Source organism: Saccostrea echinata, unplaced genomic scaffold, assembly GCF_033153115.1.
Source record: "Saccostrea echinata isolate AGI-Se365-2 ecotype Australia unplaced genomic scaffold, CSIRO_AGI_Sech_v1 ptg000022l, whole genome shotgun sequence".
Taxonomy (NCBI): domain Eukaryota; kingdom Metazoa; phylum Mollusca; class Bivalvia; order Ostreida; family Ostreidae; genus Saccostrea; species Saccostrea echinata.
In genome coordinates, this window is record NW_026889771.1 from 2,098,383 (window position 1) to 2,115,508 (window position 17,126).

A 17,126-nucleotide genomic window follows, 5' to 3' on the forward strand; every position below is an offset into this window, starting at 1 on the left:
TCATATATTCATACATTCTATTTGTATGTAACACTTTTGTTTCTGGACGATATTTTAAAAGGTCTTTGAGCTTTGGCAATGAAATTATATATCACAACTCCTCATTGCCTAAAAAAGACCCCTTTTGATTTTTGAGGTCAAAAAGTCAAAGGTCATACATTCATATTGCCAATATCATTTTCCAGGTGATAGCTTTAGTTTTTTTCTTTGAGCTTTCTTCGATTAAATTTAATATCGCAACTCCCTATGGCCTAAAGAAGACCATTATAGATTTTGAGGTCAAAAGGTCAGAGGTCAAGGTCATAAATTCAGAAATTCTGTGTGACACTTTTTTTTCCCCAAACTATATCTTCAAAAACTTTTTGCAATGAGATTTTGCAATGAAATTACATCTCACAACTCACTTCAAAAGTCCCAAGGTCAAGGTCAGAAGTATATATTGCACATATAGTTTTCAGGTAATAATTTTAGTTTTTCTGTAAGCTTTTGCAATGAAACTTTTGGTCATGAATTTCTTTAACTTAAAAAGACTCCTATTCGCTTTAAGGCCAAAAGATGAAAGGTCAAGGTTGACCATTTTTCTTTCTCCATCTGCAAAGTGTGTCCAGTTTTTCCACACTCTTTTTTCTTGAAGCAGGGAGATTCTCTGAATTGGCTTGTACAATTAATATAAATTCTTGAAAGTCATAACTTTCTCAGGACTCAGTACTTCTAATTCACTGTAATTGGCAATAGCTTTCAACAAACAATAGAAGAGTGAATTTTTTGTCATTTTTTTAAATAAAAGACCATGGTGTATGCATTCCAGTTAATCATTTTGCATACATATCTGAACTGAACTACTTTTACGTATTTTTGCCATACTTCTATCTAATTGCACACAGATTATAATGGGAAATCAATACCTGTAACCTGAAGCGTTTAACGTGATCACAAAGTTATTTTTTTCACTACCAGTCCAGGATTTAATCTTTCAAAAAATTGAATTAAATCGGAGAAAAATCTACTTGGCAAATAAATCAAATTACGATCTAGTGTTCCCATAGCGCTTTCATTTTAACTAGAAGTGCTGCTGGAACGATGGAGGCTCAATTTATTGGGACGGACAGACGATTTACAGAGGAGGGCCCCCCACAGGGAATCTTATCGTCAGGTATCTCACTGAACGCACCAGGCCCAAACGATGGGCCGTGACCGGGGGGTGGAAAAAATGAAGATAAGAATCAGCTTTATGGGCTGCAATATTAATAAATGATGGTAAAATAAAAGTTGATTTTATCTGTGGGACTCTAGCAAAGATGTGACTCAATTCAATGAAGTTCTGGTTTAAATGTTTGTTTTGAAAACTGAACAATAAAAAATGTTACTAAAAAGCATGCTTTGCCAATACAATTTCGAGTATTCAGACCATCATTACTATAAAACAAGTAATGAAATAGAAAGTGATTCAAATGTGGTACTATTCAAAGTTCTATGAAGTACAATGACTCAACTGGACATAGGAAAGATCCCAAAAGTAGGAGTACTCTATCGCTCTGAAAAATTAATACATGTGTACACAGTGACAAAGTTCTGTTTGCGGACAAGGATAATATGTGAGTACTATATTCACAGACATATAAAAGATCTTATATGCCTCCGCTTATGTGACGTATAATTACCTTATCAGAGCTCTACCCTTACATTGGTAATGGAAGCAAGTCTTGGCTTAGTATCAACGTACACGTATATGGTTATTGTTTTCAAATAGACTAAACTACCGGTAACCAAACTTATGTTAATTTCTAAAGCTTTAAAGGAAGAATTTGGCTGCTAATGTGTAGTTTTAAGTATTTGTTCATGCAATCACAAGTTGGAACATTTTGTTTGAACTAAAAATTCAAATAGTCGTACTTTGGAAGTTCAGGAACTGACAAAAGTAATGCTCAGCCTCTGTAATGCTTAGCCTGTCCAAAAACAGAGCCGATAATTGAATCGTGTTTGTGATGAAGTGATGCCCTCGGCCGTAATGGATCAGCGAGTGTTCACGGGGATTCTCTCGGAGCCTTTAATGTAAGGGCTAGATTACATTATGAGATGTCATCTTCAATGAGAGATCTTGTAAGTGTTTCGATGACAAATTGTGTTTGCCAAATGAGGGAATTAAGGAAGAATTACCCGTCAAAAGCGCCATTTATCGGACATCCGAGCGGTGTAGCGTGTGAATGCTTAGAAACAAACATAAAGGGTGATCCAGACACCGAACAAAGTCATATTACTCACATTTCAAACATTTCATGCAAACCAAGAATTATTGGAAAATATTAAACAATAGACATTTATACATGCACATCAAGTGCTATGCAGTATTTAACTCAAGCTTCCTTTTTCCGCAGACATTTTCGGTTTGCTTCAAATACCATATAAACAAATTAAAATATGTTTCATTAACAGATACTTTTCTTCAAAGAAATCTAAAAATATTGAAATAATTGAATAAAGACAACAAATAAACCGAATAAGAATGTGATTCCTTTTATGGGAAATTCAATAAAGACAATAAATGTTATTAAGTTCCGTCAGTACAAGGGTACAAGGGTTTGGTATCCCTGCAGACACTTTAAAGTGATGTATTCTAAACGGATTATTTCTTTATTGCCTTGTAATTACAGCGGATTCATATCCGCTGGTTGCTGAAGCTTTGATGTGTTCTCATCACGCTTCTCTGATATTGGTTTGTACTCCACCGGAAGTGCGGATGAAACTATCGGCAATTAGATTGAGACTGCGGTCAAGATACATTCCCCCAAAGAGAAATATGGAATCCGGATAGGGCCATGCAGTTCACTATCGCATCATCGCACCATCGAGGTTTGAGTCGATAGTGCAATGACGCGATAATGCGATGACGATGAAGCGATGGTGCGATAACGATGAAGCGATGGTGCGATAGCGCGATGGCGATGATGCGATGGCACGACAATGTGATGACGATGATGCGATGGTACGATGAAGCGATAGCGCGATGGCACGATAGCGATGATGCGATGGTGCGATAGCGATTATGCGATGGCGCGATAGTGATGACGCGATGCTATATCGTGACATCGTTATTGCTTTATCGCACTATCGTCATCGTGTCATCGCACCATCGCTCTATCGACTAGTACTTTCTATAACCGGATAACATTCCCAGCAGTCATTGCACAACATGGCGTTTGTTGACGAAAAGATTCAAGAATATTTCTTCAACGGATACGATAATAAAGAAATCATATTCCTTCTTTGGAGTAATTATGGTGTGAAAATAAGGTAGGTATTATTAATTGTTAGAAGTTATGATAATATAAGTACCTGTATAGGCTAATATTTTCTCTAAGAGTAATAAAGGTACTATACATTAAATTTGTAGTCTCATTCAAAGATTGTTTATATGCGTGTTCTACTTGTATGTATATATCTGTTATTTAGTGATTGAAGTTAAAATCTCCCATTTTAAGATACAGTATATTTTATGCATTATTTTTTAAAATAATTAAGCTGTAGACATTTGAAAAGACGCATGACCAGACTTAATTTGAGAAGACGGAGATCATACAATGTGGATATGGCAATAAGGGCTATTCAGGTAATATTGCTTGTGTTTTATTTCATCCTTCTTTTTTGATAGATTGATCAAATCTAGAAAAATCGTCAATAACATCTACATTTTGATGATAGCTCATTATTTTTAGTTAACTCATACAAATGTTAAAAATTTCATATGATTTACATATATTCTACTCAAAGGAAGAAATGATGTTCAGTGGACAGACTCTTGGGTGTCGTTCGATGAAACGAAGACTTCTTCAGAAACATGGCATCTTTATAGGAAGGTATATTATCTTATTATGATTAATAAACAGAATTCAAACGATGTGCCCATTGCTTATAATGAGTTTTATATCAATAAGATATTTATCATAATTTCATTGAATTTATTTTTTTTGTTAAAATGTAATGGTTAGATTTAAAATGGTTGATGATTAATTATATATATATACTGTTCCAGGGATAACATGTGTTTATTGAGAATAATCGATCCTGATGGAGTTGATCTAAGAGCAAGTCACTGCTTGACAAGAAGAATGTATCTAAGTTAATGTGCATCAGTTTTTAGTGTTCATTTGAGTCATGTAAGATTACAAGAATTTATGAAGTTATAGAATTTATGATTGTTATATACTGTTGTAGCTACATATGAGAAAACAATATCAACTATTAATCTAAATGATCAAATTCCTATCCTTTCAGATTTTCAAGACGAATACTATGGCTTAAAGTTGCAAAAACAAACAATGACTCTTTTGTTGTAGCATCATATTTCTTGAAATACCTGGAGGAAATAAATAGTTGAGTATATAATTTTTACAAATCAATGATAAATATATTCCTGAAACTGTAAATGCAGTTTAATTTTCACAAGTTAATTTTCTACTAAGTAACATTCTAAATACATTATTTTGTATTGATACAGAATAAATACACATAAAATGCATTATTTTGTAAAAAATATTTACTTGAACAAAGAAACCATATTTGTCTCAGTTCATGGTAGTATGAGTTTTCCAATACATAGGTGCTTTAAGGTGTGTGAGACTTGATGCTGGAACTGAGAATATATACATTGAGGACATTCAAAAATTCTTCCGTTGGTACGATAATGATGACATGTGTGGAGAAGACATTTTATCAAAGGAAGATCAATGTCTAACCAGGTATGAATATGAAGTTGTTTTTTAAATAACAATATGATTTAGTAACTTATGTTGTATAAACAAATCAGATGAGTTTAATAACCTTCTAAAATCTGCACACCTAGGACTGAGTTCCAATTCCAGTTAACACTCCTGCAGTAGAAGTTAGAGTAATTTGCCCTTTGATTTGAAAATTGGGGGGGGGGGGGGGGACTTGATCAAATCTGAATGGTCTACCACTCCAATCACAGTCAATTCAGTTAGTCCCAACTTAAGGACATACATAACGTAGTTTGAACTTTATTGTCTATTTCCCTGGAGTTGAAGAGTTACAATACTTAAAAGAACTGTGTGCTAAACTTTAATATCCATATTTTCTGTTGTACACTTCTTCTTCAACAATTTTGGGTAAACAAAACATTTAGAATATATGTTTAGTTATTTTTGTATATTTTTCTTTGCATTATACAAGAATTTTCATCATTTGATATCTTTTTAAAACCCCTGGTAATGCATGCTAATTTTTTGTCTATGAACATCTGATGACACTATAATCTTAAATTAAGAATATCTTGAAAAATTATCAGTAGGTAAGGTATGTTGCGTATGTCCTTAATATAAGATCAAATAACTGAAGTAATTGAATACTTTAAAAATTTGTATGTGTAATCCTCATTTAAGTTTCTTTTCAAACTCTCTACTTTTCTGAACATTTTTCCTGAGGGAAAATAGATCAACTGATTATTTTCACTATTACTTTTCAAAGACCAAAATAATTCTTCATATTATTATCTTTCATAGGCGTCATTGTGTAATCTGATACCACAGATAATTTTAGAAATAATAAGTTTTGCAAACTTCATACTTTCATTATTTGCATCCGTTTCATTTAATAGAGTTCAAGGTGACACAGTTCTTTTTATAGTATTAGTTATACTACAGAGCCATCGGGGGGGGGGGGGGGGGATGCAATTGCAACCCCTGAAAACACCAATATTTTGTTTAAAGTTTTGCTATTTATTTGTTTATTTCATATTTGAAAAAAATGACCCCCAGAATGCAACAGACTTGTATGCATTTTTATTATAAATTTTCTGACCCAGGGGAGGGATAACCCTCCCATACCCCTCTCCATACCCCTTTCTAGAAACCTGTTGTCAAATATTTGAAAATGAAGTCAGTTTAATGATTTAAAATATCTCTGCACATAATTTGATATACATATTATTGTTTCTGTATCATTATGAAATTAATATATGACTAATTTATGTGATTGTTTTATGCCCCTATGATTAAAGATTCGGAGTTCTTATCCATATAGCTTTGGGTCTGTCTGTATTTTTATCTGCAAAGACTTTAATGCACCAACATTTTTTGACCTAATGACCTTGACCATAGGGTTCGACCTACTTATGAAAAAACTTTAATTTTGGACATAACTTCTGAATGGTTGATGTTAGAGATTTCGTATTTCTCAAGTGTATTTCTTGTAAAAAAAAAAAATCTGTCTTGGAGTTTAACCTACTTTTGTAAAACTTTGACCTTGGCCATAACTTTGAACGGTTGATCCTAGGGAAGTTGTGTATTCCTTGTGAATGTACCAACATTTGTACTCAATAACCTTGAAGTTTGACCTACTTTTGAAAAATCAGCCTTCAGTTTTTCAAAAACACATTTTGATTTAAGAGAATTGAACGCTGGTGGAGAACACTGAGAGAGATGGGCATCTCCTTCTGGATAGACTTGTTCAAAGACATGGAAGACCAAGGGATGTTCTCATCAGCAAATAACGAGCACATGTAAGAAGAGAAATAAATTCTTTATTTATACTTTAAAAAATTAAGAATTTACGCATTTATAACCTATTATGATATTTCTGCATGTTACCTAAATCCTTATGACTAAGACTAAACCAACCATTTATAAGTGTTTTTCCAATTAAAGAAATATTAAGAAATATAAACATTTTTTTACAGGAAAAATTTCACCCTGATTTTTTTTCTTGTTTTCAAAATTGACCTTTAAAATTTACCAATTTAGAGAATGCCTTCGCTTCTGTTTTATGAAAATCATCCAACAAGAACTTGATCAAATAAAAACAGAATGGAATAACCATTACATCAGAGCACAAAGACGCTATGATGATGATGGAAATCTCCCAGGAAAACCAGAAATGGTGTTTTTCCACCCTAAAATTTTTGGTATTTTTCCTAGCAAAGATTTGTCTAATCACTAACTTTAATTTGAATATTTTTCTGTGTTTACCTTTCTCCTTCGATACCTTGGTTGTTTTTCAGTACTCAAATTTAAAACAGTATCAACACATCATGACTTCATTTTTTTATGTACAGGTGCAGTAGATTATAAATTTCCAGTGGATATTCATGACGTGCTAGAGTTTCAAAGACTATTTCCTAGTCCAAGCTCGACAGGATGTTGGGAGGACTATGCAGCATACTTTGATCATTTGCTTTTGGAGGGTGGGAGAATTGTTCCAAACACCACTGAGAAGGCCATGGAGGCTTTGAAGTACTTGGTTGAAAAGTTGTAAAATCCAAATTAAGATTAGAGAATAAATCATCACCTGATGTTTCACTTGACTTTTTTTCAATTTTCATGAAAAATATTGTACACTAATCATCAAAGTGTATGAATTAAAAGTCACAAACAGAAATTATTACTATGTTTATTGGGTCACCATACATGCCACATTCATTAGAACAACTATTAATGAAAATTGCAAAATGAGGATATAAGGAAAGCAAACTGCTCTGAGAAAAACTTTTTTGGCATACAGATGCAACAATCTAGAATTTAAAATTCAAAAGCATGCTTACTACCACAAATACACCAAATATCAATTAATATTCCCATACAAAAAAGTCTTTTTGTATTATCTTTCCCTGAAGAAATACTCCTCATATGATTATCAATGTCCTTTAGTATTATCTTTCCCTTAAGAAATACTCTTATTCGTTAATATGACTATCATTGCCATTATTGAGTTTAAAAATTAATTGAATGAAAACTTTCAAAACATAGATATAGCATTGAATACATAAAGTTATTTTCTTAAGCAAGATGGAATCCCCCCCCCCCCCCCCCAAGTGATTGCCAACTACATTTTTCTGTGAAATTCCTCAGGGGGTTCTCCCCTAGATATTTCCAACAAAAGATCGCAGGTATGTGCACTTGGCAAACAGGCAGGGTCTTCCACAAATTTAATTTCAAGCTTTTTGTGAAATCCTAGTGGAGGGATTGTTTCAGCTCCAGTCCAAAACGCCAAGAGCATGTTTAGATTAATTTTTGATGTACCTTCTGAAAGAAAAGGAAAATAAAGAGATGAGTTAGAAATACATGTCAAGTAGTATAGAAGTTGCAAATTTTGACTAAGAAAAGCATTATTGCCTCTTAAGGTCAACTTGCATTTACGTGTACCTTACCAACTATTTTCCAGGATATTCCTAATTTAAAATTATAGAGTCTCATCAGGTGTTTTAAGACAAAAAAAAAACAGCATACATTACCAGGAGTTTTCAAAAGATGTAATATGATGAAAATCATTGTATTTTCTCAAAGAAAAAAATAACAAAAATATAGTGTTAGCTGGTATTTCCTCAACATTTGCTTCAGAGGAGGTAACGGCATTTACAGGCATCATTAAATTGTACAAAGGTTTTTCAATTATTGAACTCTTAATTAAATCAACAAGGGAATAAGAAAATAAAATTCCAACACTATGTTGTGTATGTCCTTAAGCTCATAAAAGTAATGTCAGCAAATATTCTGTATAATTGGCATTCTGGTGAATTAAAGAAATAAAATTAATACTTTGAACAAGAAACCTGAATTCTGTTTATTAATCATAATAAGATAATATACCTTCCTATAAAGATGCCATGTTTCTGAAGAAGTCTTCGTTTCATCGAACGACACCCAAGAGGTCTGTCCACTGAACATCATTTCTTCCTTTGAGTAGAATATATGTAAATCATATGAAATTTTTAACATTTGTATGAGTTAACTAAAAATAATGAGCTATCATCAAAATGTAGATGATACTGACGATTTTTCTAGATTTGATCAATCTATCAAAAAAGAAAGATGAAATAAAACACAAGCAATATAACCTGAATAGCCCTTATTGCCATATCCACATTGTATGATCTCCGTCTTCTCAAATTAAGTTTGGTCATGCGTCTTTTCAAATGTCTACAGCTTAATTATTTTAAAAAATAATGCATAAAATATATCTTAAAATGGGAGATTTTAACTTCAATCACTATTTCTTAAATAACAGATATATACATACAAGTAGAACACGCACATAAACAATCTTTGAATGAGACTATAAATTTAATGTACAGTAACTTTATTACTCTTAGAGAAAATATTAGCCTATACAGGTACTTATATTATCATAACTTATGACAATTAATAATACCTACCTTATTTTCACACCATAATTACTCCAAAGAAGGAATATGATTTCTTTATTATCTTTTCGTCAACAAACGCCATGTTGTGCAATGACTGCTGGGAATGTTATCCGGTTATAGAAAGTACTAGTCGATAGAGCGATGGTGCGATGACACGATGACGATAGTGCGATAAAGCAATAACGATGTCACGATATAGCATCGCGTCATCACTATCGCGCCATCGCATCATCGCTATCGCACCATCGCATCATCGCTATCGTGCCATCGCGCTATCGCTTCATCGTACCATCGCATCATCGTCATCGCATTGTCGTGCCATCGCATCATCGCCATCGCGCTATCGCACCATCGCTTCATCGTTATCGCACCATCGCTTCATCGTCATCGCATTATCGCGTCATCGCACTATCGACCCAAACCTCGATGGTGCGATGATGCGATAGTGAACTGCATGGCCCTATCCGGATTCCATAGAGAAATGTTTTCAAGTTTGATTTTTGTTTTTCATTCACAAAAAAATCGTTCCAAAGTACGTCTCTCTACATGTATTTCAGTCTTTATTATCTTGGTAAACTTTCAGGAATTATTTATTCAGGTTCTTAATTAGTACATTCCACGAAAGGCCGAAAAGGGGAATGACTGGAAACTTCCAACGAAAGAATGAGCTAAATGCATTTACTTATTATCAGTGAAAAGAAATCTTTCAATCGGGTACCATGGTTTCCCATGACATAAGGGGGAGAATCTGACCTCAATAAATGCTAGTAACGCACGTATACCTTACTGAGAGACTACGACGTACATTTTCTAATTAGCAGGGACCTATATACTAACTAGTACATGGCCGTAGGAACCGGGGGGGCCGTGCCCCCCCCCCCCAATAATTTTGCCGATATATAGATTACTATAGTAAACAAAGATAATGTGTGCTTGTGCCCCCTCAATAAAAACGTCTGATGACCTTTTTTTTTTAATTTATTTTTTTTTATTATTATTATTTTTTTTTTTTTGCTTGTCAGGAAATTTTTGGTAGTGCCCCCTCAACGTCAACTGAAAAATGTATGGCTGTGCCCCCCCAAACTGAAATTGCTTCCTACGGGCCTGTAGTATATAGGTCCCTGTAATTAGTTACTATATTCAACTTTTGGAGAACGTTCATTTATACTATTTAGAACAAACAACATGTTTATTTACAGAAGAAAATGACTGATGGGTTTTACTAAACAGTCGTTTTTATGAGACTGTCTTATTTAGATACATTGTACGCATGGGATTTTTCAGAGTAATATTTTGATCAACTCTGAATTTGCTCCACTACTAGTTTGTACGGAACTGTTGTCTACCTTTCATTACTTTTTTTTCAACTCCAGCATCTTAAAAACGCAAATAAATTAAAAAGACTTAAAAATACGCATCAATTTACCGAAAAAAAATGTTTCCGCCACCATGTTTTAGCTCACCTGAACCAAAGGGTTCAAGTCTTCCATCGTCTGTCAGTCTGGTTAGCTTTTTACACTTTGGACTTCTTCTAGAATCACAGGACTAATTTCAAACAAACTCGTCATAAAACATCCTTAAACTCGTCTTAAAACATCCTTAAACTCGTCATAAAACATCCTTAGATGAAAGGGATTTAGGTTGTTCAAGTGAAAAGACACACCCTCTTGAAAGGGGAGATAATCAGGAAAAGGCAAAAAAGTTAGATGTTAAAAAAAATCTTCTCAAGAACCACTTGACCAGAAGAATGAAACTTACTTGAAAGCTTCAATACATAGTGTAGATTCAAGTTTGTTCAAATCATGCCCTCCTTGAGGTAGGATGGAACCACAATTGGGGATCAATATTTTACATAAATGTATGTGTATGAAACAATAAGTCCATGGGGCACAATGCTCACCTGATTCACCTTGGATCTGCTGTTCAAAAGATCCCCCTCTAGATCTTTATTCCAATGACGTTTTGACCCCATGTTGTGGTCACAAGCTAGCCTCAAGGAAGCATGGTTAAACAGAATTTAAAGGTCTTACACAAGGAAATAGCCAAGCAAAATGACCATAGTCAATTGTAGTTTTATATACATAGCGACATTTTATTTTCACTTTTATTTTGTATGTAACTTCCATCTTTTCTGGCTCATTGTCAGATTTTTAAAAGATGCCACTAGGGCTGTGTATTGAGCAAAAAAATTAGATACAATACAATATTTTAAAATGCGAATCTGATATATTGGATTCTTGAACAAGTCGATAGTCCTCTAAATCATTAAATGCATGAATTTTATAAAAACTAATTGTTTTACAACCCATTTCGAAGGTCTTGTCTCTACAAATTACACATCAAATTCAAACTTTTAATGACTGTAAAACATGTAAAAATAAAGTTGTCTATGTATTTTGTAATATTTATCTAAGATGTGCTACCTCCTTAATGATTATATCACTATTGATCAATTTTAATTCAAAACGTTGGAAATATAACCTTTGGTGATTGAAATTCCCAACTTTTTCACAGAATTATGAGAAAATCTTCCTGTCCGATACGTATTGGAAGTTATTTTTCCGATGCGATACATTCTTAAATATCGATACGTATCGATATATTGATAAATTGATACAGCCCTAGATGCCACCAATTTCCCATTCGTAATTATCTCCTCTTGAAGGAGGGTGTTACTTCATTTGAACAAACCTGAAGCCTCTTCATCCAAGGGTGCATCATAGAAAGTTTTGTTGAAATTGTGGTTCTGGCAGATGATATGCTTGTTAAATATTGTTTAATTATCACACTAAATTGATGAGAGTGCATAGAATAAAATAATGTCATTCATCAATCATGGTACAAAGATTTCAATGTTTTTTTTTTCTCATTTCTTATGTTTGTTGCGCATCTCTTTTAATGTAGTTATTAATTAGAACAATTAATACATCATATAATTCTAAACTGGCTGTGTTGCAGTTTCACAAATGCCAGTCTGCAGCTTTGTTCATTGTATATTTTGTTATGAATGATGAACAAATGCTACAGCCTGAAAAAACATCTTAACACTAATCTTAGACTGTAAAACTGTTACCTTATTGTCAGAGATGTGACACTCTGCAATTTGGTTACTGGGACATAAAAAGTAAAATAAAAGTACTGGGTATTTACATTATCTAATATCAAATTAAGTTTGATACTTTTACATCAAATTTATTTTGAAAATAAGGCTAGCCAACAAGAAACTATTTTAATGCAACAGATGCTTTCAACATTTGTTCCAACTGGACCACTGGGGAACATTTTTTTAATTGTGGCCCCTAGGGCAACAATTAGGGAACAAAGTTTTCTTCTGAAATATACCCATGGTATTGACATTCACTGGAACAAAAAGGCTGCATTTTGCAAGGTTGGCCCATCAGGAAGACAATGGTGACTCAAGTGAGCACTGTGGCCCAAGGACCTCTTGTTTACCATCTTATAGGTACATTTCTCAATGAACTAAATAATTCATATAGTCAAACAAATTCAATCTTATGTGAAAATGCCCCAAGTAGGATACAAATACAAATGTCAGAAAGGTTTCCTCACTTGTTTTAATATGAGTATAAAGCAATTCTAAAACAATTCAATTAATGGTTAAAAGAATCTTCTTGATATTGCAGTTTTTTTTTTGTTTAAAAAAATTCATTAAAGTGCATTTTTTTTCTATAGTACATGAAAACAGTGGAATTTTATTCCTGTTAATACATTTTAGTTTATATATATACCATAAATATACATAAAGCTAAGCAGTTTCATCAAGAGTACAACATAAAGTTAGGCTAATGTCTTTAATCAAGTTTTCCCCTCTCCATCACTCTCATATTCAAAGTAGTGGATTTATTATATATATGTGTGTATATTCTCTAAAACCTTTAACAATAAAGGTTTTAAACTAATTGGGGAAAAAACAAAACTTGAACATTTTAATATACATGCAATTCTGATACATTTACAAATTTTTAAGTTTGAAGTAAATTAAAAAAAAGTTCTACATTATTAGAAAATTTATCTCTTAAAGTTTTTATCTACCTATGAATAAATTCTCTAAATATTTTTTCTTAAATTTTAACATGTCTGATATCCATACAAAGCTTAATTACTTGATACAGTAACTGACTAGAAGAATATTGCACCTAGTATTACATGTAGTACTAGTACTAGTTAAGTATTAGTACACAAATACCTCAACAACTCTGTAAACACATCATGCACATTAGTGCATCTCAACCAACAATATAATAAACCCTACGCACATTGGTGCGAATACGTGTGATATTATACAATAACATACATGTGATACCACAACTTGGTATATGATTGGTTTAGTGAACACAAAATTATGTATATATATAAAATATCGGGAAATGTTAAGTACATGGTGGATATATTTGGATTTGACAAAATATATATATATATATATAAGACTAGACAGGTTAAATATGTATAAACATATACAAATATACATCAGGACTGAAAAGGGCATAGAATATACATGTATTAGATTGCACTGTATTAGCAATGGTGGTCAGGAATTATTTTCCAGAATGAACATGTATGTTTATCAACCTGACAGTTCTTTTCAAGTACAATATGAATGAAATTATAAATTTAACGGCCATGCATATTTAATTTGGCATAATTAAAATGATGTATACAGTCATATAAAAAATCAAGATCTGTTTCAAGAATGTATTAGATTTTACACACTGATTCCGTTTATAACAAAACTAGTCATGATATTCCGACAACTTGCAGTAGTTTGTAGCTTGTATTCTCGTAAAGAAAGAACAATATACAGGTACTTTGACCAATATCTATCACTTTTACTTCATATTATGTTCTGCTGGATGTCTTAATAAACATACTGGTAATTTTCATGGTTTTTCAAAACTGTGTTGCTAAGGGCAGGTAAATCTTGTTACTTCTCTACCTTGATTATCTTAATGTTGAAAAGTTTTGAGAGATTAATTTGTTGAGAACTCTATAAAAAAAAAAGTAGAAAAAGATGATATATGCTACCAATGCTCAATGTTAGCTACATACAGAGGATAAAATTTCAAATTGTGTGAAACATTTATTTATGAACAAGGGTACATTGTGCCCTTCCTTTATAATAATTTTATTAAAAGCATCAGATCAAACAATAATTAAAAGATTGGGATCTTTATAGATTTTGGAAATCAATTGTTGTATTAGGAATGTAAAAAAAGATAATGGTATTAAGTAAAAACTTACACATATGGACAAAAGTTAAAACATTTATTTTTTAATCTAGATTTCTTCACTTGCTTTATCTATATAAACTCATTATTTTTAATAACCAGATTTATGAAGCATAACTAACATCAACAGAGACTAATGTGAGTGAAAAATCCATTATAGTTCACTCTAATTGAAGAAAAATGTGCTAAAATTGAACATAAATATTTCAACTGTTCTAAAATACTTCTGGAATTATGTCTCTCTCTCTCTGAAAATTACCCATCCAATAAAAACTTCACTTGCACAGCAATCTGTGTACAATATTTCTTGTCTTAATAAACAACTAACAAATACAGAATGGAATGTAGAGTTTAACGTAACACAACACACCTAAAAAAAATCACAATGAAACATTTCCATATTTCTCTAGTAACAACTTTTTGGAAATCTTTACTGATGTACAGATAACCCACGTTAAAAAAATTTCTCAGAGAGAGGATCAAATTCAATATTTGTGCCCATTCTGATGTCATACCATACCTTTAATCATTTTGTTCATTCTTATATGTAAAAAACACAGCAGTGAATATGAAGTTGTGGGATTAAATACTGTTTTAATATCCTTTTCTTTTGGCATGAAGAAATTAAGTACATTTGGAAAAAGGTCATGAAAGTTTACCTGAGAGAAAAAAAAAAGGAATAAATTGTTTGAAATGTAATAAAAATTACCCTACGCCATTTTACTGTGAGAAGCATATGAATACTAAAGATTTACTTCAGGAAATTAAGTACGTATGAAAATGTACACAGTACAGATTTACTACAACCAAACCTGCCCCAGTTATTCTGTCCCAATCCAAGTCTTCAGCAGTTTTTCAGTTTAATACTGAAAACGTATGAATTTCTTAGCATTTACTGTTTCATTGTATGAATAAACCACAATTTTGAAGTCATTTATAAATCTTTAAGTACTTTAACTAAGTTATTACTATTATAAATTTAAATTTTCTATTGAGGACTGTTGCACTCATCTTCATAAAGTCTGATTTTTGGCTTGGAGATTGTTTAATACTTAAAAAAAAAAAAGAAAGAAAAACAAACCCCAGTTTTTTTCTGTACAAAAGTACAATTTTTCAAGCAGAAACCTTTTCTGCTAACCTTACATAAAAATTAAGCTAAAATTCATCAAATGAAATTTTTTATGTCAGTTGATGATCTTTATTCATTTTTTTACCCAACACTGAAAAGTAATTTACCCCAGTCCTTCAGAGAGTGGTCAGTAAAACCTTTAAGTAATTAGAAGCTGAGTTATTAGTCCATGTACTACATATTTTAATATTTGAAAAATTAATATGTGTAAATCACACATTCATTTTCACTGAGTAGTACCTTCCCAAATTTGTGGAACATGGTTACAGTATGCAAAATCCTTTAATGATGATTGTGTACATATATAAACCTTTCAGATTTCTCCCAGTGGTTAGGTTTAATACAGGTTTGACTGTATCATAAGAAACATTCACTTTCAAACATAACATAGTACTGGAATTCAAAGCACTAGGGGGATAAGCAGATAATAAAAGTTAGCACCTAAAAACATGTATACAAAATAAAAAGGCGAAAAATATCTTTATCGGAGAGATGGTTTTGAGCTGTGGAAAAATAATGTCTATATATATATCACACAATAAGACCAGATAGTGGGGGGAAACAAAAAGGTCTTGTGCAATTGCACTAATACTATTTCACATTTTGAATGTCACTTGAAAAAATATGATTGTCTACAAAAAAAAAAAACAAAACAAAATAGTTCTATAAGTAAACTCTCTAATGCACTGATATGCAAATAACAGCTAGAACTATAGAACATGTCCAACATTATTTTTGTAACACATTTCTGTAAATTGGTCATTTACTGGTCCTCCCCTTCCCAGGGTGCAATGCTATTGTTCTTGGCTGGGACATTCAGACTAAGCAGTGTTGCAGCATCAGACTTTCGTTTATCTGTAGAGATCGGAAATGAACGAGGAACTTCCAAGTTGCTCTTTCGTCGTGGGTCACCAATATTCATTGATCTTGTGCGGCTGGGTTCGTCAGACCGCCTTCTGGTTTGCCCTGGGGAGAGTCCACTGAAGAAAAATATTTCAAGATATGATACAATGACAAAGATGCTCTAAATTGCAATGTATATGTAATAAGAAAAAATTCTGCATACACTCAATATTATTGTTAATCATGAAAAATTTTTTTTTTCAAAATATTAAATAAAACAACTGGATAAATATTATAATTCTAGAAAAGATTAATAAAGATTTAATCCTGATTCTTATATATAGTATTCAATATACAAACAACAATAATTTTTTTTATTGCATCTTACTTTAGAAAATAATTCATTTTTGAAAACACATGCAAAAAAAGATTCAGTATACATGTATATATGTACCGATATTCTAACATACAAATGTGTATCCATAATAAATAGGAAAACTAATGATAATTGAGGTGAATTTTGAATGAATTCTGACTCATGAACATGCTTTAAAAGATATGCAAACTAATTGTAATTGCTCATGATAGCCACCAAATGAATCTTAAAGACAAAAAACGACATATGATAATGACATATGCTATATTGTATGAAGACATAATTCAGGACAAATGCTTTATATGCTCATATGTTGCAACTCCTTGGGGAAAAAGAGAAATTTCTTTAAATTCCACTGCAGAATATATTTATTAAGCA

The 17,126-nt window shown here is 32.2% G+C and overlaps 1 protein-coding gene and 1 long non-coding RNA gene across 6 annotated transcripts in view; one reads left to right on the top strand and one right to left on the bottom strand.

Annotated features, from left to right (window-relative positions):
- The first annotated feature begins 4,324 nt into the window (after positions 1 to 4,324).
- On the top strand, positions 4,325 to 6,887 carry LOC133190779 (uncharacterized). The gene is made up of 4 exons (XR_009721614.1): positions 4,325 to 4,370; positions 4,598 to 4,736; positions 6,402 to 6,514; positions 6,756 to 6,887. It is a non-coding gene; the product is annotated as an uncharacterized LOC133190779 (long non-coding RNA).
- A 5,824-nt stretch (positions 6,888 to 12,711) lies between these two features.
- LOC133190212 (regulator of G-protein signaling 6-like) overlaps positions 12,712 to 17,126 on the bottom strand; it is a 37,437-nt gene continuing 33,022 nt past the window's right edge. For 3 of the 5 annotated variants that reach the window (XM_061325718.1, XM_061325717.1, XM_061325721.1), the window contains one exon: positions 16,281 to 16,509. In XM_061325718.1, the coding sequence (XP_061181702.1) occupies positions 16,448 to 16,509 (62 nt within the window). In that variant the 3' untranslated portion in view covers positions 16,281 to 16,447. Of the gene's footprint in view, positions 16,510 to 17,126 lie in introns of all 5 variants that reach the window. The other 2 variants (XM_061325716.1, XM_061325715.1) reach the window with 1 other exon arrangement.